The 26,708-nt window shown below is 45.5% G+C and overlaps 1 protein-coding gene across 1 annotated transcript in view; it reads left to right on the forward strand.

Moving 5' to 3' along the window:
• The window catches only part of LOC138457973 (IgGFc-binding protein-like), a 344,303-nt gene that overhangs the window by 207,373 nt on the left and 110,222 nt on the right, over nucleotides 1-26,708 (forward strand). The window contains exons 60-71 of the mRNA XM_069607205.1: nucleotides 3,062-3,258; nucleotides 4,996-5,137; nucleotides 5,235-5,476; nucleotides 5,594-5,742; nucleotides 6,483-6,611; nucleotides 6,721-6,859; nucleotides 9,131-9,272; nucleotides 13,506-13,702; nucleotides 19,406-19,547; nucleotides 21,766-21,882; nucleotides 22,116-22,243; nucleotides 24,478-24,623. Of these exons, the coding sequence (XP_069463306.1) occupies nucleotides 3,062-3,258; nucleotides 4,996-5,137; nucleotides 5,235-5,476; nucleotides 5,594-5,742; nucleotides 6,483-6,611; nucleotides 6,721-6,859; nucleotides 9,131-9,272; nucleotides 13,506-13,702; nucleotides 19,406-19,547; nucleotides 21,766-21,882; nucleotides 22,116-22,243; nucleotides 24,478-24,623 (1,870 nt within the window). The remainder of the gene's footprint in view (nucleotides 1-3,061; nucleotides 3,259-4,995; nucleotides 5,138-5,234; nucleotides 5,477-5,593; nucleotides 5,743-6,482; nucleotides 6,612-6,720; nucleotides 6,860-9,130; nucleotides 9,273-13,505; nucleotides 13,703-19,405; nucleotides 19,548-21,765; nucleotides 21,883-22,115; nucleotides 22,244-24,477; nucleotides 24,624-26,708) is intronic.

Raw genomic sequence — 26,708 nt, forward strand, 5'->3', positions numbered from 1 at the left:
TTGTGTGCTGGAAAATTGCAGAATCCAGAGATTTTCAAAACAAAATGTCAAATACAATCTATTCTTAGAAGAAAAAGTGCAGAATTGTGGATTCCGTGTCTGAAAATATGTAAAATTCCTCCAATGTTTATGCCGGGCACTATGTTTATGGAATTCTAATGGGAAAGTATGCAGAATCCCATGAAGAGGAAGAGCCTGCTTTCTTGCAGCGCACTGAGGCCTTCGGGCGTGTTGCGCCCTACAAGAATTTAATAACATAACATAACATTTCCCTTTAAGAGCAGCTTAGGGTTAATTAGATCTCCTTTTTATGATATTGGATGTCATTTTATTTAAAAAATGCAAATTGCATGCAGGAGACTGCCAACCGTAGCACTTCCGTGCTGTTGGCTCGCCTGCATGCAATTCTAAACCTTAGCAAAGCGGAATCGAATGGTGAAAAGTAGAACACAGCGAGATCGGCTCTCCTCTTCATTTTTACACTCCGTTTTACAAAAAACAAAACGCCGCCTGCAAAGGATCCTTTTGGTGATTGCATCCTATTGAATCTGCCTGTATTTAGCAGGTACTAATGCACGGAATCCATTCGTTATGTGTCTGGTCAAAATCTTATAACAGGCGTAAAAGGGAGTGCACTTACAGAACGGAAAGCATGGCAGCGATATTAACCGCGCTTTGTGCCCCTTCCCCACTTGGAAGCAATTGAAGATAGGCAGGAGTGAAAAATAAATCGGCGTGTCTCCCGAATTAACTTTCAACATATGGGATAGGGAGATTTAATTGCAGGAGAAGTCGTCGAATTCGAAATTCGTCGAATTCGAATTTGTCTAATTTTATTTTACGAATGTGGCCGCAAATATATGTGGGCAGTGGGTAAAGGTAATAATTAAGGTGGGGGAAGTAGGAGGACTGCGGGCGGTCTCCCCCCACATTCATTTTTGGCCAAATTGAATAAAAGAAATAAATAATTCAACAAAATCGGATTGTATCCTTGATAAAAGCACATGCAACCAGACATATTAAGGGCCATTTTCTGGAAACTGCAAATTGCATGCAGGGGGCTGCGGACATTAGCACTTGCGTGCTATGGGTTCACGGCATGACATTTTAAGCATTTGGAAGTTGGGCTGTAATACTGAAGCGTATAACAAGGCAAAACTATTGATTTTACACTTCACTTTAACGCTCCATTTTCCAAAAAAGTAAATGCCGCCCGCAAGTTACGCTTTGCCGACCGCGTTTACTAATGAAATACATTGTTTTATGCCTGCATGAAAATCTAATACAGGCGTTAAACTTGGTGACCTTCAAAGACGGAGGAGGGAAACAAAGCAGAGATGCAAACTCTGCTTGGTGCCTTTCCTACTCTTTTGTAGGGCATAGCGCTCCGCTCAGTACAAAATGACCCCCATTGCATATAATCCTCTTTCCAGTTTCAGTCCATATAAATCGAGTTATGACAATGTGGTGCTCCTTAAATGAATACCGTTTACTCTGGTAAATGTCCACCAGTAGTGAGATATTGGCAGGCCTCACCAGCAGGAAGTCCTGCATAGTGGACTGGTGAGAGCCACTGTCTGAGGAAAAGATAGGAAATCCAGTCCCATCTCTATGACCATGATAGGAGATCCAGTGCCATCTCGATGACCATGGTGCCATTGGAAGGTGCACACAACAAGAAAACACTTGGATAATTACAATTGTAGTCAGTAAAACTCGCAAACATCACCTAATACACCCGGATACACTAGCTGAAGCAAGCGTGGGGTTTGGGATATAGATGTCACATTTATTTGCCCATTTCCCTACTGTAAAAACATGTTCAAACTGCATTTTTAGTGGAATTCAAACGGTTTCCGATTTACTATCTACAAATAACGTTTTTGGGAAAGTATTAATTTTTAATGATACTTTGTCCAAGAAATGTTACAGCCGAGTCTGTAAATTCTTGGGTGCCGAGAGCGCTGCTACGGGGGAAGTAGCTCATTGGAGCAAACTGTTAGCACACGAAGGCTTTAGGTCAGAATTATGGTCAAATGATATGAACTCCCTTTACTATCTGAAGAGGGTATAGTTGAAAATACAATATAAGATTAGCATTTTCAAGTGTATTTGGTACTTTTTTAATGATCTTTATGGCTATGATTAGGGGAAATGGTGGGGATAGTACTTTTTTTGTATTACGCATTATCCTACCCTGGATGTGTATAGGTTGGTGTTTATACCCTTGGTCTTTACTTTCTTCCCCCTACACTCTTATTACTGTCCCACCACACACAATTAGTGTATTTTTTTTAAACTGATATAGGTGTATACATGCTTTTTCTCTTTTCTGCATTTGTGGGTGTGCCTTTGCAACAAAAAAATAATCTGTTAAGAAATTATGGTAGAGCTAGTGGATCGATGACTATCCTTTACCGATTCACATCAGCTGCAGATGTTTCTCCTCCGAAAAGCCCAGCCAATCCTAACAGACCCCTTGTGGAGGGCGGTAGACTGGAGCCAGTGTCCTTAAGAAGCTGTCCTCACGGTTATCCAAAATATAAAGAAATGGCTTTGCTCTACTCTGCAGGTAGGGCCAGGGATTCAAGTGTGAGCGGGAGGCTGGAGGGCGCACTAGGCACCAAGGGGCAGTTGGGGTGTGGAGGGGCGCGGCTGACCCTCTTGCTCCCACCTGGCTCCGTCCTCCTTCTGATTCCCCCATCATCTCCTGCACGCCTGAGATCTTAGAAGTAGTCAAGCCACCTGGAGAGTCAGAAAATCCATACAAAGGCCTGTCCCAGAACCTTTTCCATGCATAGACTATGGCTCCTCTAGTGTTTTCCAGATCCTATTTATTTTCCAACATGTTTAACTATATTAGTGTCCTAAAATGCACACACACCTGGGGGTTCTTCAGCAATATAAATGGTATCCATTTAGACGACATTTGTTTGAAATATGTTTGGGTTGTTCCTCCACTTCAACTTTGCTTTCTATTACTGATACTCAGAACAGCCATTTTAAAAGGATCGTTTTTTTTTCTTAGTTGTGTAATTCCCTTTTTTTCTGCCCTGTCTAGCTGTTGCATGCCCCCCTAATAGCCACTACCACCCCTGTGGCTCCGCCTGTCCCGCGACCTGCATTGACGCGCGGCCTGGGTCCTGCGACCGACCATGCCTGGAAGGCTGCCAATGTGATGCCGGCTTCGTGCTCCATGGGGGCCAGTGTGTGAAAGCGAAGGAGTGTAGCTGCCTCTTCAGAGGGGAGCAGTACCAGGTAAGTCTGCCAGTGCTCTCTGTCGAGCAGGAGCCTAAAAAGGGTGGAAGAATAGAGGTTGCCTCTGAGGGACATCAGGATATTTTTCAGAGAGACTCCTACCTGTAAAGGGCAAAAAAAGCCAAAGTGGGTCAGTCACGTGCCAGGCGTGCCTGTCCCGTAACTGATCGGCTGATCGCTGTCAGTCTACAAGCGATCATGCCGAGCTCAGAAGTCTTCGTGAAATCCCTAGAATGCACCCCCAAACCCCCTTTGCTCTGAACAGGGGTACACTTATCTGGAGTGCTCTCATCAGCAAACCTACAATAATTGCTTTGAGATTATTATTAATTCTCACTGATGTTTGTACAAAGGTAATATTTCACCCGAGGGATATTTCTACTGTGATGTCATCATTACTGGCAATAGTATTGTGGTGATATGGATGGGCAAGCTTTTGCATGGGATATTTTCACGTAGAACCTTTTTTTGTAACAGTAGTTATTTGATTTCATGTAAATGCCAGAAGTGAACTTTATAGTCCCAAATTCCTTCCAACTGCCAGTAACACTGATGCGAACGATCTATCATTTTTCCTGCCTTCTGCAGGATAAGGCAACGTCCCCATTATACCCTGTTTAGAAACTGGAAGCAGAGCCCAATACAGCACCCTTTGCAGGATGTATCTTAAACGAGGGTCTCCTATATGATGAAAGATCACGTGGCCTACATTCTCCAGGTGTGCTTCATTAACACTCAGCCATAAGACCAAAGGTCATTCTGGTCTCAATCCTGCCCAATTTCCAATCAGTTAGTTCCTCCAATCAAGAGGCTTCCACGCCTGGGAGGCAGACATCAGCCCTGTCTTAATGCGTGTACACTCATTGCTCCCTTAAGCACCATCATTACCTGCTGCTGTCATTCTCTGGGTTTCTTAGACCTGTTTTATCTCTTTCTGCTTGCTTCAAATTGAACTTAAAATTCTCTAAAGAATGTATTGAGCCTGCTACTCTATACATCGCTGCTCTTTAATATGCTTCAAGTTACCCCACTTTGCTGGATTTTCCCAAATACAGATGTTTTGCCATCTGTAATGATTCACTTAAATGTCCTTTCAGATAGCATTGCATGGTGTGTAAAGGTAACCATTTCTACACTGAGATTAGTAGGGCCAAACTATAGGGGTGTACTGTTTTGTTTCCAGTCTCCAGCCAACCAAGGGCATGTAAAGAACAACTCTCAAATCCAATATGTTGAAGATGTCATTGAAAGCCCCAAAATATCTCCTAAAACTTAGAAATTACTTAACTGGAGAGTCCCAAAATAGAAAGTATAACAAATCCTCCCTGGTGGGAAATGTGCTGCTCAGAAATACCAAAATGGTATCTAAGAAACAAAGTCCTATCACTACAAACGTGTATCCAAAATACAAAATCCCAGGAATCCGAAATCTTCGGTAGATGGCCAGGCCTTCTGTGCCCAACCAGGTTCCTCATCAGCAAGCGAGAAAGAGGACTGCTTCCATTTACATTCCATTTGTCAGTGGTGTCAATAGGGGGATGGGTGGAACCAAGCCTCCATTTGAGATTCTCTCTTTCGATTGGTTGAAAACTAATGGATTTGGACATGCGTTAGTAAGTGATAAGCCCTTGTTACGGCTGTCGCTAGTGGATTGCCCGTCATGATTGTCAGCTTGCTTATTGGCTAACATCTTGGCTCATTCTCCAGTATTTGTTCCACTTTCTCCTGACTTTCTAGCCCGGTGAGATCATCTTCTCTGAAGACTGTAAGGAGTTGTGCCAGTGTCTTCCCAACTACACCGTCCAGTGCAGGGATAACAGCTGCGCCCCTGATGAGTACTGCTCCAACCATACAGGCGTGCAAGGTTGTTTCCCCAAAGGTAAGTGCTACTTGGTCTGGAAGGCTTTACAATATTTTATGTCTGTCTTGGGCTTTGTCCGCTGAACAATACCAATGACCTGCTCGTTGATCTGCAGATTCTTCCAGTTGCGTTGTCTCTGGGGACCCCCATTACACCACCTTCGATAAGAGGAAGTACGATTTCCATGGCAACTGCACCTATGTCCTGGCCAAGCCCTGTAACTCCAGCCACACCCCATTTGCTGTGTATGCTGCCAACGAGTACCGTTGGGGCCAACTTACAGTGACTTACGTCAAGGCCGTCTACGTAGAAGTATACGGGGTGGTCGTGGCTCTTCTGAAGAACAATATTGTCCAGGTAGGATGCTTCTCTGCAAAATGATCTAGCACGCATTGTTTTGCCATCCTCAAATTTACTGATCAGACCCTATGATGCATTGAATTGGACCATGGAACTCAGTTGCCTTTTCTTTAGGTGAATGGAACAACAGTGAACATCCCCATCCAGCCAGTACCTGGATTGTCTGTCTCACCATCTGGGAAGTACGTGGTGGCGCAGACAGAATTTGGCCTGGTGGTTCGGTATGACGGCAATCATTACGCAGATGTGAAGGTGACCAGCGAGTGAGTACCAATATCTTGTGTATAAGCAATTATTAGGGACAGCCCTACAGATAAGGGGTGTTTACTCTCTAAAAATAAGCAAATACTCCCAAAATATCAAAATAGGGAGTACAAATACTCTCAACAAAATATTGCTTTCACCCACAAAGCTCCATGGATAGGTTTGGACCAGTAGTGAATGTAGAACCAAAGGAATAAACTACTATTCCTGCCTGATTGGAAGAGGATAACCTGTGTGCATAAATAACCAGTTGCAAAGAAATGATTTTTACAAAATAATATCAGTTTTCCAGTTTAAACATATTTCTACCCGCTTATAAAATACTCCCATTGGAAATTGGACTTAGGTTTGTGCTCCTTAAAAAATCATTTTACTCCCAACTTTAAAAAATAGGGAGCAAAATACTCCCACTTGCAAATCTTATCTGAGAGTATCATTATTATTATTATTAAGGTATTTATTGAGCTCAGACCTAGCTCCGGGAAGCAACAGAGCACTTTACAATCAAGAACAGCGTAAGGGAAGTAGAGAAAAGGGGAGCGGGGAGCTAACAGGGGAGGGTGGGCAATTGGCAACATGAGGAAGACAGTGCAGGGCAGATCACTGAGTCTCAGGTAGGGTGGGGAGTGCAGGGTGTGTGGACCCAGGTGTTAAGGAGCAATACCTGAGCACACGATGTGACAATGAAAATAGAGAGAGGTAAAGGAAGCTGTAACCATCATGGCTTTTATCTCAATAGCTACAAGGCACAGCTGTGTGGTTTGTGTGGAGACTACGATGGCACCCCAGGGAATGACTTCAAGACCCCTGATGTGCAATTGGTCGAGGGCGTCAATGACTTTGGAAACAGCTGGAACGTCCACAAGAAGTGAGTGCATTTTATTTCTCTTCCATATGAGGTCCCTTGCAGAATGTGTAGGCTCCAGTCTAAGGTGTGTGCGTGTTTCTGTCTCCTTTCGTCACTTCCGGTCCTTCAGTTGTACGTCAACCGGATCCATCGTGGTCCCGGCATGCACAGAAGCAGAGCAGGAAACCTTCAAGGGGCCCGAGTACTGCTGGATCCTGGTGGACCCTCAAGGACCGTTTGCGGCCTGTCATGAGAAGATCAGCCCTAACGTGAGTGTTGCATTGTTCTGCTCTGCAGCACACAGACCACCTGCACATAGAGGTACCCTTCAGAGGAACGTTTGAGATCGAGGAAGGGGCGCGCGCTCTTCTCAGTTGCCCAGTGAGCGCACTGGGGCAAAGGGCACCATGCAATTCTTTCTTATTATGTGATTGTATAACAAGTGGATCTCTGTTGGTGGACAGTTGGCATGCATTTCACCACTCTAATGTAAATACATAGCAGTTGATCAGTGAGTGAAGTACACGCTGGTGATACATTTCCATCTTAAGTCCTGGGTATATTGAGGTCCTGCCCTTAAGAACCAGATAGAGTTAAATTAACCAGTACAGGCAGTGAAGTACCATGGGAGGTTTGCAACCTAATCTTCCATGACACTCAGTTATCCAACTCCAGGACTTAAGTGCCAGATCCATGTCAGGTTTTCAGGATACCCCTCATTAATATCCATGAGAAAAATCTGCATACAATGATTCTAAATATGTGCATATTTTCCCTCATGAATATTAATGAGGGATATCCTGAAAACCCATCAGGATCCCGAACTTCGAGGCGGCCTTGATTTTGGACAACCCTGCTGGGCTTAAACCCCAAGAATTCCTGGCTACCTATGTGTACTTCCCTCAGGTAATTCAGGTTTACTTGATTGAAATAAGTCTATGAATCCCCTCCCGACCCTTGACCAACCTACAACACACACTTGCACAACGGACAGCATCCCTATTTGTTTCTCCTGCCCTGGTACCAGGGCAGGCTGGCAGATATGTGATGCCCTTATCGGGGTACAATGTCCTTTCATCGCGGGATGTTTTCACGCCAGGTTTTTTACAGCAAATTTTTTAATGACAAAAACCATCAAATTCTTTGTGGGTGGTTAGAAAATTATATATATGGTGTTTGGGAATAGATAAAACATTAAAGGGAATGGGAGGTGTTTCAGGGGATACCCACCCCCAAAAATATTTTTTTAAAAATTCGATGACTGAGCGCTTTACAATCGTAGGGGGAAGAACACAGCGAGGGAAACAGAGAAATAAGGAGCCGGGAGCTAACAGGGGAGGGTGGGATACCGGCAAACATGTGATGAAGCCCTATGACCTGTTCCTAACCTGTGTAGTTTATTTTTATTTTTTTATTGATATTTTTTGGTCTAAGCATAAACAACTACATCAACATACCACATAAACAATGTCAATAATCAAACATAGCAATAGAAAATTGAATAGGAGAAAATTGATAAACTGGGAAAACAAAAAAACAAAAAAAACACATTCCCCCACCCTCCCTGCCCCCCTATAATCATCAAGAAATAACTTATCTTCCAGTTCACACCAGCGTTCCCCCAAACAGCAAACTACTCCAAATCTGGATCAAGAAGTCCACCCCAAATGCCATCGAATAGTTTTCCTTTCCTCTGCCGTCGCAAGGCAACCCTCTCAGCATTGCAAAAGGCGTGCCTGTGAGCTTTCATCGAAAATAGTGCTGTAGAACTGGCTTGAAAAGGGGGCAAAGGGATAAATGACAGCAAGACTCATTAAAGGACTCTGCATATTCGACCACATCACCCCGACCCTCACCAAACTGCACTGCGTCCCACTGCAAGCCCGTACCAAAAGCATGTGCCGATACCGGCAAACTGTAATACCGTTACTGCCATCTGGTCTGCCGGAATTACTGAAACATTCCAAGTGGCAAAACGCTGGTAAATACCCATTTCAAGTGTTACAGGAATTACGGTTATTATCGGTATCAGTATTATCGGGCCGGAATACCGGCAGCTTTTTGCCGGTAGGGTAGGGAGGTGGATATACTGCCAGCTCAGTGCTGGAGGTATATCCACCACCCTACCTGCAAATTTGGAGTATGTCGGTGCAGTAACATGCCGGTATCCGGTAATAACAGCACGTTATTACTGCACCGGCACACTCATAATGAGACCCATAGACTCTAAATTACAGAAACTGTAATACCTCCCCCTTTGGTCCCCCCACATTCTCAAGGATTGCAACTTTGAGAACCTGGGGCAATGCACACATGCTTGCATGTTACCCACATCCATTATCTTATGTTTCTGGTTGTTAAAGCACAGCTTTTGCTGTTTTCAGGGTCCTCTGTGCTTCAGCAAGTAAAATAGTGGGGTTATAGGTGGGCTAGTGGTAGGAAAACAAAGGTTGACATTTGATTATTTTTACTAGGGGTGTGTGGCGTTCTTATTGGCTGGAAGAACAATTTATTTAACCTTGTGATGTATATCATTGCAGACTTTCTTCAAGGACTGTGTGTATGACATGTGTGAGCTGGATGGTAACAAGCAGGAGCTGTGTAAAGCCCTTGAGTCGTATGTGAACTTGTGTCAGCAGAGAAACATCACCCTGGGACCGTGGAGGAATGACACATTTTGCCGTAAGTTGCATCACCAAAGCATTATGCTGCACGTTTCTTTATAACACGCCATCTGCTTGGGTTTCGTTTATACTAGCACTTCATGTTCAGGCCTTGGTTAGTCTCCTAGCTCAGTATTGGGTGGCTAGTCAAGTCTGGTCTTTGGCAAGCTGACCTGTCTCTTCAATTGCTCCCCTTGTTCTGACCTTGATATGATATGATATGATAGGTTATTTACAACGCTTACTTGCAACTATCCGCCTGTCTAGCTTGACGAGTATCCCTATCATCTGTCATGGAACTGTTAGCTCAATGCTGGATTGCTTCTCTAGCTTGGCCTTGCATCACCTAACTCTGTCTCTAGATCTGCACAGAGATGATCAGTGTCTTCCTCGGGTTGACTAGCTCCCATCTATATTTATGTCCTAGGTCTGTCCTAGGCATTTCATCTAGCTTAGTCTTTGTTGAGGTCTCTTAGCCTTGTTTTTGATGGCTTATATTGGGTTTTCTTTGATAGATGTTCTAGCTCTATCTCCGGTGGCTTATCTAGATTGGTTTTAGTGAGCTCTCACGGTTGTCTTTTGATGTTTTTCTTTAGTTCCATCCATGATGACTATTCTAGCCTAGCCTTTTGTGGGCGGCTCTAGCTAGGATTTTGATCGGGGAGACAGACAACGATCCTACTAGGCCAGGTGTCATTCAGATCGCACAAGTGCAAAGGGTAGAGGGAAAGGGAAAAGTGAAAGGGGGAAAGGGAGAGGGGAAAGTGCAGTACAGGGTTAATAGCATACAGCAAACAGGATAAATAACAAGGGCCAGCTGGTGGCAAGTGCAAAGTAAGTGCAGACAAGTGCTGGGAAGGGGTGCTGTAGGGATACAGACACAGTCCCGTAGAGCAGGGGTTGCCATGGTGGCAGTGCAGGGGAGAGTGGCTGGGCCAAGGACCGAGAACGGTGAGTGGCCCAGTTGCAGATTCAGTGCAGTTTCAGTAGTATTAGCAGGGGAGAGGGGGAGAGAAAGCGGAGGCAAAGAGGAAGGTTTTGAGGTGCTTCCGGAACCGGAGATGGTTCTCCTCAATTTTCAGGGAGGCAGGAAGGCTGTTCCAGAGGGAGGCCCCTGCAGCGGAGAGAGATCCGCCCCCAACTTGTTGTTTGGAGAAGCGGCTGACCCTGAGGGAGTTGGAGGCGGATGAGCGAAGAGCTCGAGAAGGAAGATATTTAGGAAGAGAGAGTTGAAGGTATTTTGGCCCAAGGCCCCAGACGGCTTTGTGGACAATGCAGAGGGTTTTGAACTTGATCCTCGCAGTCATTGGGAGCCAGTGCAGTGATTTCAGTCCTGGAGAGATACGGTCCCTGGGCTTGAGGCCAAGGACAAGTCTCGCAGTCCTGTTCTGGATGAGTTGCAAAGGGCGGTGAGTAGAGGCGGGCAGATTTAGATAGAGGCTGTTACAGTAGTCCAGCTTCGAGAGAACCAGGGCTCTAGAGACAGTGAGCTTCTGGGGGAAGGAGAGGAAAGGAAGGATACCTCGGAGGAGGTGCAGCTGGTAGTGTGACTTCTTAGAGACGTCGGATATGTGAGGAGAGAAGGAGAGTGTGGAGTCGAAGATGACCCCAAGGTTTTTTGCTTTGCAGGTAGGAGCAGGAAGAGGGCCAAGAGAGGCTGGCCAGAGAGCTGCAGGGAAGGAGGGAGTGGGTGTGCCGATGAGTAGAATCTCAGTCTTACTGGCATTAAGGCAGAGGTCGTTGGCGGCACACCATTCCTGGATAGCAGCAAGACAGTCAGAGATGAGGGAAGGAGAAGAGGAGGTCGAGGGTAGCCTGAAAATGAGCTGGGTATCATCCGCATAGCACTGAAAGTTGGGGCAGAGAGCAGCGATGCGGTGGGCGAGAAATGCCAGATACTGGTTGAACAGCCAGGGAGAGAGGTTAGATCCCTGGGGGACACCACAGGTAGAGAAAAAGATGTCAGAGAGGAAAGACCCCAGTTGGACCTGGGAGGATCGATTGGAGAGGAAAGAGGTCAGCCACGCCAGAGCCTGACCAGTGATACCCAGGTTATCACGGAGACGGTTGAGCAGGATGAGCAGGAGAGTCTTCTAGCTTGTTTTATAGTTGCTGATTCTAGCTGTGTCATTGATAGTTGCCCTAGCTCATTCCATGGTAACGCTTCTAACTTGCTATTTAAATGCAGACTGTAGCTGTGCCTTTCATATGTCCTCTAGGACTTTCCCTTGTGACACGTTTAGATTGGTATTTCATTGCTGACTCTAGCTCTTTGATAGGCCACCTATTTCTAAACACGAGGACTCAATAAGCGTACTCTTGATTTTCCGATTCTATCTGTGTCTTTGATAGGTCACCTAGTCCTAGCCATAGCCATGGCATCTCTTCTAGCTGCCTCTCTAGATGATAATTCTAGATGTCTGTTTGATAGAACACTTTGTTCTATCCATGGCAACTCTTCCAGCTTGGGCTTTTGCCAATTCTAGTTGTGTCTTTGATATGTCACATAGTTCTATCCATGGCACTCTTCTAGCTTCCTCTTTCTTTGTTTATTCTAACTGTGTCTTTGATAGATCACCTAGCTCTATCCATGGTATCCTTCTAGCGTACTGTTTAGTTGCCAATTCTAGCTGTGTCCTTGAGTAGCTCACCTAGCTCTATCTGTGGTATCTCATCTAGCTTGCTCTTTGGTTGCCAATTCTAGCTGTGTCTTTGATAGGTCACCTAGTTCTAGTCATGGTAACCTTTCTAGCTTGCTCTTTAGTTGCCAATTCTAGCTGTGTCTTTGATAGGTCACCTAGTTCTAGCCATGGTAACTCTTCTAGCTTGCTCTTTAGATGCTGATTCTATCTGAGTGTTTGATAGATCACCTAGCTCTATCCATGGCAACCTTTCCAGCTTGGGCTTTAGATGCTGATTCTAGTTTCATCTTTTATTTACACCTAGATCTATCCAACTCTTCTAGGTTGCTCTCTATTTGTTGATTCTAGCTGTGTCCTTGATTGATCACCTAGCTCTATCCATGGCAGCTCTTCTACCTTACTCTTTAGTTGCCAATTCAAGCACTGTGTCTTTAATTGATCACCTAGATCTATCCATGGCAACTCCTCCAGGTTGGGCTTTAGTTGCCCATTCAATCTGTGTCTTTGATTGCTTTTCTAGCTCTATTCATGGGCACTCTTCCAACTCAGGCTTTAGTTGCCGATTCCAGCTGTGTCTTTAATAGGTCACTTAGCTCTATCCATGTCAACTCTTCTAGCTTACTCTTTAGTTGCCAATTCTAGCACTGTGTCGTCGGTTGATCACTTAGCTCTATCCATGGCAACTCTTACAGGTTGGGCTTTAGTTGCCAATTCTAGCTGTGTCTTTGATTGATTTTCTGCTCTACCCGTGGACACTCTTCCGGCTCAGACTTTAGTTGTCGAATCTATCTGTGTCTTTGTTTGGTCATGTAGACCTATCTATGGTGACTTTTCTAGCTTGGTCTTTTATTGTAAATTTAAACAGTGTCTTTAATAGGTCACCTAGTTTAGCATATGGCTGTTGCTGATCCTAGTTATGCATATGATGACACTCCTTGTTCCTTTTATGGCAGCTTTTCTAGTTTGGCCTTTAATTACTGATTGTAGCGGTTATTTTGATACGTCACCTCGGCCTATCGTTGTCGACTCTTCCAGCTTGGTCTTTAGTTGTCAATTGTATCCATGTATTAGATAGGTCACCTATTTCTATCCAAGGTGAGTCTTCTAGCTTGGCAGTTAATTGCTAGTCCTAGCTCTGTCTTTAGGTTTCTTAGTTCTAGCCATGGCAACGTCTAGTTTAGCCTTTAGCGACTGATTCTAGCTGTCTATGACGGGTCTCCTAGTTCTATCCATGGTGGCTCTTCTGCTGTATCTTGGTCTTTCGTTCTAGCTTTGCCTTTCATTGCTCTTTCCTCTTTATAATTGGAAGCTCTTCTCCACTAGTTGTCAATCTCTTCCTTTTGTGTATGTAATTGGCCTCCTTTCTCTAACTGTAATAAGTTGTTCTAATTCTCCCACTGGGAGAGCATAATGCTCAGCTTTTAGTGAATACTTCATCTCTTCTTGACGAACTCTAGCTTTGTTGCTCATGGCCCATACAATCAAGACTTTGAGGTGGAGTCCTAGCCTAATTTCATTCTAATTGTCCCTCAAACTAGCCATCCTTTTGACCAGTTTGATATTTATAGATCGACACAGAGTTTACCTGTTACATCTTCTCATTTCCACAGCCACCCGCTGCCCACCCAACAGCCAGTATCACCCCTGCGGCCCAGCCTGCCCGTCCAGCTGCTCCAAACTCAAGGCTTTGCCATGCGACCAGCCATGTTTGGAAGGCTGCCACTGCAAAGCAGGATTTGTGCTCAGTGGAGGACTGTGCGTGCCAAGCGACCAGTGTGGGTGCAACTACCAAGGGCATTATTACCAGGTAAATTCATATCTGATGCAGACCCGCCATTACTCCATTAATTCAGCATGAGATCCACTTACCGTTCTGTGCCTTGAACCATTCCTATATTTTTGTACAGTTTTCATATACATATTTTCCATTTGATGTTTCAAATAATATACATGAAAGTAATATACATGAAAGTTTTCTTTCCATTCTTGGTGTATTGTGGTCCAATAATGCAATTTTGAGTGCTGGTGATAGTTGCAATCCACCCTACATGTGGCCCATCGTGTTTCTTTTCCTTAACATATCATCAGTACCCCTCCGTGGAATTGAAGAGCTATATGTCCTAGCCACTCGTTATGGTATTTATAACAAATGTTGAAAAGTCTTGAGAGCCACAGTTCAAGATGCCTGTGCAACACGTCTTGCATAGCCCTCTCGCTCGAGACCCAGTGTATAGTCATAGTATGTTGCAGTCAGTGAGGGTCAAGTTATTGGAGGCTTCTGAAACCTTGACGACCCTCTATTTAAGTATGATCAGTAACTTGACATTGTTTTGTAATGTTATATTTTTGTCCTCTATCCGTTTTCATCACCATCCGCAACCTGTGCACCCACTTAACCAATTTTAACACAATTTGGCAAGAAATTGAGAGCAGGAAAAAGACATATTTTTGAAAATGGGGTAATTGTTTGATAAGAAGGTTAGAGGATACAGGATTGGAGATGTAGAATGTTGGGACCTCTTGTGCTTACAGTCGCAACAACAGCAGTTTGTCCAGATTGACTCCTCTAGATCGCCAATGCTACCAGTCACCTGTGGAGTCCCACAGGGTTTGACCCTCACCTCAGTAATATTAAATCTATACATGGAAACGCTGGGAGCACTCCTTGCCATGTACAACATCCACATCCACCACTACACGGACAACAAACAGCTAAACATCAAGATCGACTCTATCAAGGACATCCAAAGGCTCATATCGCCGATCCAGTCTTGAATGTCCAATGCATACTTGAAGCTCGACCCCTCCAATACTGGATTCCTTCTCCTCACCAACAACAGCGAGCACCCAGACACACAGACCTGGCTATCAACCCTGAACGATGAGGGCTACACACCCGAGCTCACCGCTTGCGCCAAGTCTCTCGGGTGCCACACCGACAAATATCTCTCCTTCAAGACACACATAGCTAAGAAAACTCAGACAGCTTAGTATCAGCTCTCCCTTCTGCAGAAAGTCAAACCCTTTCTCCCTGTTGGCCGCTTTAGATCCACTGTTCAAGCACTGGTCCCATCTCACACGGATGGGAGCAATGACCTCCTTGAAGGCCTCCCGTCGTCCTCCGTTGTGCCCCTCAGAGGTGTCCTACACATGGCCGCACACCTCATCAAGGGTTTACGGAGATATGACCACATCACCCCAGCCTTCATCAACCTTCACTGGCTCCCACTACACGCACATATCACCTTCAAGGTTTTCTGCTTCATCTATAAGGCAGTCGCCCTCAAGTCACCCAGCTACCTCACAGAGAATCTAAGCATCTCCGGCGGACCGTGCACCACTAGAAGCCAGGACACGTGCAGACTTGAAATTCGCAGCTGAAAGAAAAAAGGACCAGAAAACAAGCCTTCTCTGCCTATGCCCCAAGACGAGGAAACCTCCTCCCCTTCAGCATCAGACTAGCTCCCACGCTCCTACAGTTCAGAAAAGAACTCAAGACCCACCTCTTCACGGAGTCTTTCCTCCTCAACACCTAGGCCATCACGTCGCCTGCCCCTCCATATCCCCCGACTCGTTAGACGCCGTCCACCCCTCTCCTCGCTGCCACCATGTACTTCTGCACCCCTCCTCTGTGCCCTTCTGTATCCTACCCCCGCTGTATATCTGTTCTGTTGTTACCTCTAAAAAGTGCTCCGTTGCTTCTCGAAGCTAGGTCCGTGCTCAATAAATGCCATATTAATAATGATAATTATAATAATGATAATAATATTAATAACAAATAACTGGATAGCGATAGCCAGATCTAAGTATGTGATTTATCTCTACTGTTTGTAAAACTGGTGAATAGTGCTTCACGTTTTTATTTTTGGGCTATTATGTGGCACATTAGCGCCACCTATAAGCCAAAACTATTGCTGTTAAACCCCTGGGTACTTGCACCATTTTGCAGCTGTTACCATCAACAGTGCCTGGCAAGTGCCTTTCCCATGCCTACCCAGAAGCCCAAACTGTTGGCACTGCCAATGCTTGCTTAAAAAAGCTAGCATAGAGATTTAAGTATGTTCTGACAGAGTGGCAAATTTGGTGAAGTTGCATTTGGCTGTTTTTGAGATACTCAGGAACAACCAAGTCCTTTAGAAGTTTAAATGGAAATAGTGAAACTCGCCTATTTCGGGGGTTCTGATCGCCAACATCCTTCCTCCACCCATATTAATACAGCATTGTGTAAAATACCAGAGAAGGAGAGAATGAGGGTGACAATGAGGGGAGAGAGAGAGGGGATGCGACGGTCAAGGGGGAAAGCAAGAGTAAAAGCAAAACAGAAGAGGTAAAATTCCTTACACCTGATCCCCTGACCCACCATGGTACCAAGGAGATCTGGCACATCATTGTCCTATGGATTAGCACTATTCCAGATCACTTATACGTTTTTGATCAATCATAGTTTTAAGTAGTGCTTACACTACAGATACACTAGATTTGCACATGTTTACAGCAGTGTTCATTTAAGATGGTGGGAAGGGTTTATTAGTGTCCAAACAGGGTCATTTTATAATGTGTACGTGACCAAGGGGCCTGAGTTGGTGTCAGCCTTGCCTTTCTTTCTGTCTGAATTTTGCCCTTCTTTGATTTTTTAGTTTTTCTCTCCATTTTATTCCCCCTCAATTTGTCTCCATCTTTCTTTCTTTCTTTGTTACTTAGTTTGATTCTTTCTTGCTTTCTTTCTTGCTTTCGTGCTTTCCATCTTTCCTTCTTTCTTCCTTTCCTTCTTTCTTATAAAAAGGAAGGGTAGGATAACTGGATGGGAAGGCAAGGACTGGCACAGTCTCTGGGCCCAGTGCTTGGTCGGCAGCTGGACCTTAAGGACCTTAAGGGCCAGGTGGCTGGAGGCTTCTATGTGTCTGTCTTATGTGAGAAGCATGAACACTAAGGTGACCAGACGTCCGGGTTTTCCCGGGACAGTCCGGGAAAATCACCAGATGTTCCGGGGTCCCGGGAGTTTTTTTAGTTTATAAACCCCGTCCGGGGTTTTGATTACGGACCTTTTTTGCCGTTTTTTTCGAAATCCCGAAATCGGGTCCCGGCACAACTTTTCCAGTGAGAATGGGGGCGTGAAATGCTTTTCACACCACCATTTCCTCCCCCTTCCCCTCCCCGGCGCTCTCTTCCAATGACCCCTGCAACGGGCCAACAAAACAGAAGTAGGACTAAAGTCGAATGTGTATTTTCTTTAGTCCTACTTATATTTCCATAGCCCGTCCGGTTTTTTTTTTGTTGAAAACCTGGTCACCCTAATGAACACTCATTTGGGACATCAAGAGAGTCAATATATTTTAGTCTGCATTAAGGAGCACACTTGTTTCGCACATTGTGCTTCCCCAGGACTTGTGATTTAACACCATTCATACCTGATCGTTAATGTTTCTCCTGCAGTTCTGTTATGAGTCTCTTTTTTAAGCTGAAAATGCCTTACTTAAATGGACTAATATATTATTTGTGTCATGAATAATAAGCTGCGGGTCAAATGTTTTTGTCAGTTGGCAGTAATTAATTACATAAAAACATCCTCATGCGGTGCCTGGTGCCTATGTCCCACAGGCCCTCTCTTTACTCGTAAGATTTGGATTAGGGTCAATCAATGTCTGACACCTAATTGATGACAATACTTATGAAATCAATTAATTGATCATACTGGTGGACAGGAATACTCCTCTTTACAGTTTCCACATGCATGTAAACGTGTATAACGTGAAATAGCCCAAAAAGTGCACCTCTGTATTCCGAGAAAATCTTGGGGGAAAAATGCTGAATTTGGTGGTTGCGGAGGTGTCCCCCATTTATATTACATGAATGGCGGGGGGACAATAAAGTTCCCTAAAAACAAAAAAGCACCCTGCAGCGCCAGTTCTGACCCACTTTGGGTGAACTGACATCACGGGGAGTCGCGGCATCAGAAAGATTTTTGCTGCAGAAAAGTAAGTAGGGATAAAGGGGTTAGCGGGTAAGCGGAATGCGGGTAAAAGGGATCTAGGTGATCACTGCGATGAGCCATCTGCCATTTTCGGCTCCGACATTTTTGGTCGTCATAATTTAATTCCGCGCAGCGATCACATAGATCCTGCAAAATAAGAGCAGTGAAACATAATTGTTTTTAAGTGAATAGTTACAAAGTATAAGCCCCAAAAATATTAGCACAGCAAATGAGTTTAAGCAGTCCCACATCATAATCTGTAATTGTGGAATTTGGTCCATTAGTACCCGGCGAGAGTCAAGCAGAATGCAACACGCATTCTGATTGGCTCTCGCCGGTTCCTTACCCAGCCGAGAATCCTTTGATTCTCGGCCGGGATTCCAGCTGCCTTGTCCTCGGCGGGAGGCGTGGCAGCCCCTCGGCCAATGAGGAGGCTCGAAGCGGGGCCATCCCCGCTCCAAGCCTCCAGACAGCTGAGAGATTGCCTTCGTCCCCCGCCGGAGACTCCGGTAAGCTTTTTTTTTTTTTCTTCCTTTCCCTCCCTCCTCCCTGCCCTCTCTACCCCACTTACCTGCTTGCTCCTCCGTCCCCGGTGGGGGACGATAGCAGCCTCCAGCAGCGGGCCATCCCCGCTCCACGCCTCCACGCGGCTGGAAGCTTCCATCGTTCCCCGCCGGGGACGCAGGTACGTTTATTATTTTTTTTTCTTCCCCTCCCTCCCAATCTCACTTACCTTCTGCTTCTTTTTCTTTTTTGGGAGCGGACGCTCTGGGAACACTTCCCTTTGCATGGCGGCCATTTTCTGGGTTGTTTCTTTTAGTGTCCCGGTCACGCACATAATGTGGGGCAGGGTACTAATAGCAATATGACCAGAGCGGCGGGGGCATAACCGACTCAGGTAATGCCCCGGGGCCTTCGTTAAGGCCCTCGCTTCGATCGGGACTATAACTATGGGCCCCGGGGCATTACCTGAGTCAGTAATGCCCCCGCCGCTTGGGTCATATTGCTTAAATAATGCCCTTGGCTTCTGGTGACATAAAAATCTAGAAGGTTGAATAGTTGGGAATTATTACAGGAAACCTAAGCAACATTTCCGAAACAATTATCCATTCCACCTGTTATATATTTGTATCGCATTCTAAAACATTTTTTGCTTAAATCTTTGCTACCCGGGATTTATCTAATTACTGTCAAGCGCAAGAAGGTTCCTGTGGATTATTGTTGCCTGCACAATAGCATATAGTCACATTTGTAACATAAATGATCTGGTTATTTAAAGGTGCACAGCTGTAAAGCCTGGGGGGTGGATACATACCTATAATTAAATCTAAATGTTTAATGTACATTTTAACTTCCAATACATTCTGAAATCTCTAAACAATCTTTATGAAAGTTTTAATTGCTAATTGGATGGAGAGAGTCAGCGTAGCTCTCATGAAATGGCTTGATTTTGGCTTTGCATTGAACCATATGTGCGGGAAGCTCCACCATTGGAGTGTACCATTACCAGTCATGTGACCTCTGCCCTCTTATTCCCAGCCCGGCGAGCAGTGGTATGAGGCTGATTGCTCACAGAGGTGCAGCTGTGAAGGCGAGAACAAGACTTCCTGCCAGGCCTGGCAGTGCTCGGACAAGGAATTCTGCGGCATCCTGAACGGAGTCCACGCCTGCCACCCGACAGGTAACTCACCGGGGAGCGCCTAGCCTAACAGAGGAAGGAGAGGGCCTGACTCTCAGAGGCCAGTATCTGCGCCTCTTCCGGGTCTCCTCAGCCCTCTGCACTGGGCCCTCTCTGCCGTTGCTGGTCTTTTTTGGTTGCGGTTTATGCCTATGCATTTTGCTGGAGTTCATCCGTTCTCTTCCTCACTTCCCTTTGCCTTCTCCCTGGGCCCTTTGCTTCCTGACTTCCTTATTGTCCCCCACCCTCCATGCTGTCTGCCTCTGAGGCACTGTTATTATTATTATTATATTTATTGGGCGTTGACCTAGCTTTGAGAAGCAACGGAGCACTTTACAGAGGTATACAACAATACAGATACACAACGGAGTGCTTTATGGAGGTGTACAACAGTACAGATGCATAACAGAGTGCTTTTCAGAGATAACAACAGAACAGATATACAGCGGGGGTAGGATACAGATGGGCACAGAGGAGGGTACAGTTGTACAGGGTGGCGGAGAGGAGCGGGGCGTACGGCGTCTAGCGAGTCAGGTGGCGCGGAGGGTGATGTGATGGCCTTGGTGTTGAGGAGGAAAGACTCCTTGAAGCAGTGGGTCTTGAGTTCTTTTCTGAATTGTAGGAGTGTGGGGGCGAGACTGATGCTGATGGGGAGGAGGTTCCATAGCCTTGGGACGTAGGCAGAGAAGCCCTGTTTTCTGGCCCTTTCCTTTTTGCAGCAGCGTATTTTGGGTCTGCACGTGTCCTGGCTTCTGGTGGTGTGCTGTCTGCCGTAGATGCGGAGTTTCGCCATAAGGTAGCTGGGTGACTTGATGGTGAGTGCCTTATAGATGATGCAGCAATACTTGCAGGTGATTTGTATGTGCAATGGGAGCCAGTGAAGGTTGATGAGGGCCGGGGTGATGTGGTCCTATGTGCATAGACCCTTCATGAGGCGTACAGCCGCATGCAGGACACTTCTTATGGGTACAAGGGAGGACGACGAAAGTGCTTGAACGGTAACAGGCTTGGCTGTCTGTAGAAGGGAGAGCGGATACCTGAGTTTTCTTAGCTAGGTGTGTCTTGAAGTAGAGCTGTCTGTCGATGTGAAACCCGAGGGACTTGGCGGAGGAGGGGAGCTCTGGTGTTAATCCCTCAGGGTTCATGGTTGATAGCCAGGTCTGTATGTCTGGGCGTGCTATGTTTTTGGTGAAGAGTAGGAATTTGGTCTTGGAGGGGTTGAGCTTCAAGTATGCACTGGACATCCAAGACTGGACCAGCGAGAGGCAGGTTTTGAGCCTGTGAATGTCCTTGATGGAGTCAATCTTGACTGATAGCTTTGTGTTGTTGGTGTATTGTTGGATGTGGACGTTGTCTGTGGCTGGGAGGGCTCCAAGCGGTTCCATGTATAGATTGAAGATCACTGGGGAGAGGATGGAACCCTGTGGGACTCCGCAGGTGATGGGTAGCATTGGTGATCTAGAGGAGTCCATCTGAACAAACTGCTGGTGGTTGGTGAGGTAGGACTTGAACCTGCGCAGGAAAAGGTTGCATGTCCCTATGCGCCAATGTAGGGTATCCGTGAATGCCTGCTGGTCTACTGTGTCGAACTATTGTTGAATTCCTTTTTTCTTCACCACCTTGTCCCTTTGCCCATTTTGGTTAATTCTTATTTCATGTGGCCTGATTTACCCATATTGCCCCCGTCCACTCCCTCCCTGAAATGCCTGTGCCATCTTCCATTAAGGTGTCTGAGTGTAAGGTGTCTGAGTGTTCCTATTCCCTGTTATGTTAAGTTTTAATTCCTTAACATCTGACCATTTTCTTTCTGTTTTGTCTTTGTTGATGTGTTCATCATCTTCTGTCTTGTCTTTTATTTACTTTTTTATTAACCCTTTTCCCTAATGTATTTCCTAAGTACTTTCTTTGTGCTCCATTATTAATGGGTCTTCTGTTCTATATTTTTACATAATTGGTCTCTTCCAAAGAATATTTCTTTCTTCTTCGTTTTTTATCCCAATTCTCTTCCACTCATGATGTAATTCTTTCCTAATGTTCGTCTTTTCTTTGTCCTTCTTTCTCTTATTCCTTCTTTGTGTTCTTGTTTGTCTTTGACTCTCATGCCTTTTTTATTGTATTCTCTTCTCTTGTTTAACCTTTTACCTCCTGCTTTCTTTCTCTCTTTCTATTCATTCTCTCTTTTTTCTTCTCATGCCTCTCCCTTTTACTTTGTCTCTCATAGCTGAAGCCTCCTGTTACGTTGCTGGTGACCCTCATTACATGAGTTTCGATGGGCGGCTGCTGAGTTTCATGGGTACATGTACCTACACACTGGCCAGAGCCTGCAGGAACTATACAGGTGTGTACTCTAGGGTCGGGGAACCATCCAGTACTTTTTTAGAGAGTGAATGGGATATGAAATGCATGCAGTGTGAGGATATTCTGGGAGACGCTAAAGATTGAATGGCAATTTCCATCGCATCCCATGAGGATATTCCTCTGGAGAGGCCTGGGTATCATTGGGTATCACTAGGCATCTCTTTTCTGATCGCCGCACAGTATTTTATGTTTTGTATTGTGCTCCTTTTCCAGGACCATGGTTCAGCGTGGAGGGGAAAAATGAGGAGCGGGGGCAGGTGGATGGTTCCTACCTGCGTAAGGTGTACATCACTGTGGATAACCGTGTTACCATCACTCTTATGAAGAGCCGCAGGACACTTGTAAGTGGGGGGACTTTAGAGCTTGGCAGGGGTATGCCGGGCAGGCTTGTACATATGCCAAAAACTTGCCAGTCCTCACCACACATTTTGATATGAGCTCAAATTAGGAATGGTGGATTATGGGTAATTTACTGATTGACATCCTTGTTAACAACCTGTCCTGCATCCAACGTAATATCCAGAAGAGAAATATGTAATGGACTAAGAAAGGTCCTGTGTACATCCAGATTAATGTTCAGAGTAACTTCCTGAGTAAAGTCTTAAATTGTGATCTGTGAAACATATTGAATGACGGAATATGTACAACCTCAACTTACATTTGCCAGTAGCATCTTGTGCAACATCCTAATTAAGGCGCTGAGTATCATCACAAGTGATGTATTTGAGTGACATCCTCATAAACGCCCATGTAATTTCACCAGCATCTTTCTCAACCCAAGCTATGTCCTGAGTCCTGCGTAATGTCCTCATTGACCTCATGATTACAGTTATAAATAATTCCCTCGCTAATGTCTCATGTAAACTCCTGAGTCTTGGCTTGTGTGTAACTAGGGTCCTAGGCTAACTCCTGAGTCATATCCTTAGGAACATTTGAAGTCACTCTCGGGAGGATAGCTCAGGGGCAACGGGCTCGCCTTCGAATTAAGACGACACGGAGCAACACATGTTCAACCGATCCCCGGGTTCGTGCTTTGAAACTTCTGGGTATGAAGCGCGACATAAATAACCAATTACTGTCTGATTTGTGTACAGAGTAATGTTCTAGCTATTAGCCTAAGTAACATCCAGTATAACATTCTGAGTAGCATGTCCTGGGTAATGTCTTGGGAAACATCCTTAATAGGTTGTAAGTATTATCCTGCAGTCTCCTGAGTAGCATCCATAACATCCAATAGCACTCTGAGAATGGCTTGAGTGTCATCTCCAGTAGAATCCTAAGGAATGGAATTGCAATTGTAATTGGTTATTTATGACGCGCTTAATACCCAGAGGTTTCTAAGCGCAGACCCAGGGATCGAGCCTGTGATGCCTCACGTCGTCTTACTTCCATGGCGAGCGCGTTGTCCCTGAGATATCCTCCCGAGTAGTGTCTGCAATAGCATCCTTCTGGCAGTGAGATAGCTCAGCTAGTTAAGAACATGCCCCAGATGTCTGTGTGCAACCTACAGTCATTGCTCTAAAACCTGCAGGGGCTGTCACAGTCCCTCAAACCTTTGATGCCGCCCAAACTGAGTAAAATCCAACTTGTCCAATGATATAGCCTTTTTGGGTTCATTAATGCGGGTTTAGGAGCTGCCTTCAACAAAAGCTATACGTTGGGGAATGGTCATTATTCCAAGCAATAATTATCCCATCAGAGGTCAGTAAGACTTGCAACACAGAGTGGTAATAGCAACATAGGTTTTGGAGTTGTTACTTTATTAGTGAGTAAAGTAATTGGACAAACCATTTTAGTAAAGTGAATATGGTCTTATATTGTAGTATTTAAATAACGACATTTTCCTTATAGGGCAAGCATTTTAGTTGTATGCTGAGTTGAGCAGGAACTCTTTCAACCTGAGCATGTATGAGCTGTAATGAGAATGCAAATGGTTGCTCTTTTCGAAAGTGCAAGCATTTTTCCAAGTGTTAGTGTTTTTTGTGCTATATTTGATGGTGTCTGTCACGTGGAAGGTGAAGTGAAAATAACATCCCCCAAAGACATCCTGCGAGGAAAGGGCACTGCTGTCTCCTGTCTGCTTCTCAAGGCAGAACGTTTGCAATGCCACCAATATCAATAGTTATTGACTGCATTCCGAGCATTCTAATTGGCAGAGAGGCGGTCAATGATGGCATCCGTGTGCTAATATTGTGTATTATTGCATCATTTAGAGGCAGGTGGACTCTGGCACAAAGTGTTAAATGAAAACATGGTATTCTTGTGAGAATTGTCCCAAGTAGTGTGCTGGCACAATCTGAGAAATGTCCTGCATAATGGAGGTAACATCCAGGGAAATATTGTGCACAACCTAAATAATATTCTAAAGCCATGAGCTCTGGTGCTGTCTGATAGGCAACTACCTCGTCCCCAGCCAATCAGAGGAAGCACATGGCAGAAGAAAAAGGACCTTGCCTAGAATCCCAATCTACCACTGTAACTGGTTGAAGGACATGGTCGTTGTTACGTGTCGCTGTTGGTCCACAGGTCACACCTGCTCACTTTTACCAGCTTTGCACTCACTGTTTTCTTCTAGATCAACGACAAGAGGGTGACTCTCCCGAACAGCCCCAGCCGCACCACGACCATTGCCCAGAGTGGCCAGTACGTCGTGGTGCAGACCACCTTCGGACTGACTGTGCGCTGGGATGGAAACCACTACTTGGAGATCATCGTGCCCAAGTAAGGGCCACCTTTAGTCCCATGATATCTCTTAATGCCTTTCCTTGTATATGCTTTACTTTGCCCTACATCCTCCGAATTTGTGGGACCACACTACGCTACGTTTCTGTGCACAAATGTGTAAGGCTTCATGAGCTCTGGTAGCGTGGATGTATTGGTGCGCATTGCAACCTAGAAGGGTTTCTGTTCGCAGGCCTCATCACACAGGTATCCAGATCAGCATTGCCCAAATGTGGATGTTTCCCTATACAGAAAATAGGTTGCACTGTTTGCACATAGCAAGGCCCACCTTAATGTTCACAACCTAAGCTGACGTCCATGAAAGACATGGGTTTGGCATTCTTCCATGAGGATGTCTTCCTGGGGTTTTATGCTGGCAGGAGCACCCCAGAAGCCGGGTGATAGTAAAGGGGTTAGGCTCCCATGCATGGTGGCATCACGTGTGTTGGCAGATTGCGGTGTTGTGGCAGTGATACCTTGTTGAGGTTGAGTGACTTGCCTACATAACATGTACCTTGAGTCTCTTGTGACTGTTTTGGGAATCCATAGACAATAGCTAGGTTTCCTATTCGGCTGATAAAGGAGACTTTTGGGACAGGGTGAGCCTCCATGAGAGAGGATGCAAATCTGTGCAAGGCCGCTGTTAGGCGCTACCTCCCACTCTCTCCGGTAAGGGACACAGCTGACTATTTGGTTAAGGTTCCTAATACTATACACCGGCTCTTGCTACCCAGGACCCCGTTAAATGGCTTCCATTTAAAGTCAGTAACTTGCAAGCGATCAGGGGAGCTTAATGCGGATGGGTTCTTCTCTTATGGCGAGTGGGAATCCCTTGAACACTTTGTTATATTTTGCCCACTCTATAAGCGATACCCGCAAAAGTGTTCTCTGTAATCTTCTTCATGGATCTGGCTTCCGTCACTGGAGACCAGCTTTTTTGAGGCGGCTGTCCCTTCCCGGTGTAGGAGCTAGGTTCGCTCTCCGCAGCTATCTGAAAGGAGCTGTTTAATGGATTGTCACAATCGGAATGCACTTATATGTTTACTGTTGTTAGACAGAGTATAGGATTGCCAGCAATGCCACTTAGTGGCCACTGTGTGGCGCCGGATGAGATCCAATAGATGACGTAGTGATTCTGGGGCCCTCAGGTTCATATTGTTTCCCTTTTCCGTTAGTGGAGGGGGCTTGATGAATGTGTGACGTATGCAGGCTCCCAGGTCTCTGGAGCTCCAGCTATCTTGCCACGGGGGGCTTAGAGTGGCAGAGGATAGACTAGACCTAGTGTCTCAGAAGAGTCATAGGAGGTGGACCCAAGTCCTCAAAGGGCTTGGGACCTGAGGAAAACAGAGTATCCTCAAAGGATTAGCTGCCAAAATATATTTGAATGGGTTATTAGAGGACAGTCTGGGCCTTAGCCCACAAGTAATATGTAAGGATAGATCGTTCCAGAAGCCCTTCTGTGATTATCTGACGAGGACCGGCTAGCCATCAAGCCCTCAGAAAGTTATCATTGCGTGGCAAAGTTAGCCTGGTTGCTTGGACATTGTATGAGGATGATCAACGAGGCCCGGCATTCTGAAGGTTGTCCATGGAGATGGCCTGTAGTGTTATCTGAGGTGAGAGTCTAGGCCCGGAGCCCTGAGAAAGACAGCCTATCCCTCAGAAGTATCAGAGGAGGAGAGTGCAGGAAGGGGTTTCGGTTAACAGACCTGTTGCTGGAATTACACAAAGAGATAGGGGCCTTCTATGAAATATGGTGAGGTGGGTCATGAGATTGCCACCTGTTGCCTCCCTTTAATAGTAGGATCCCCTACACCACAGGCTGTTGCCTGCTCACAAGAAAGTGCCAGCTGAGGATGACAGACCAGACGCTAATTTGGGTGGTTATCAGAGGAGGATAACCATGTCCTGGATGGGAGATTATTTGAGGAGGACATACTGGGGTCTGGTTGGAGGATTATCAGTGGAGGATGACCAAGTCCTGGGTGGGAGATTATTTGAGGAGGACATACAGGGGCCTGGTTTGGGGATTATCAGAGGAGGATGACCAAGTCCTGGGTGGGAGATTATCTGAGGAGGACATCC

This window comes from Ambystoma mexicanum, chromosome 1p, assembly GCF_040938575.1.
Source record: "Ambystoma mexicanum isolate Mex_15411 chromosome 1p, UKY_AmexF1_1, whole genome shotgun sequence".
Lineage (NCBI taxonomy): Eukaryota > Metazoa > Chordata > Amphibia > Caudata > Ambystomatidae > Ambystoma > Ambystoma mexicanum.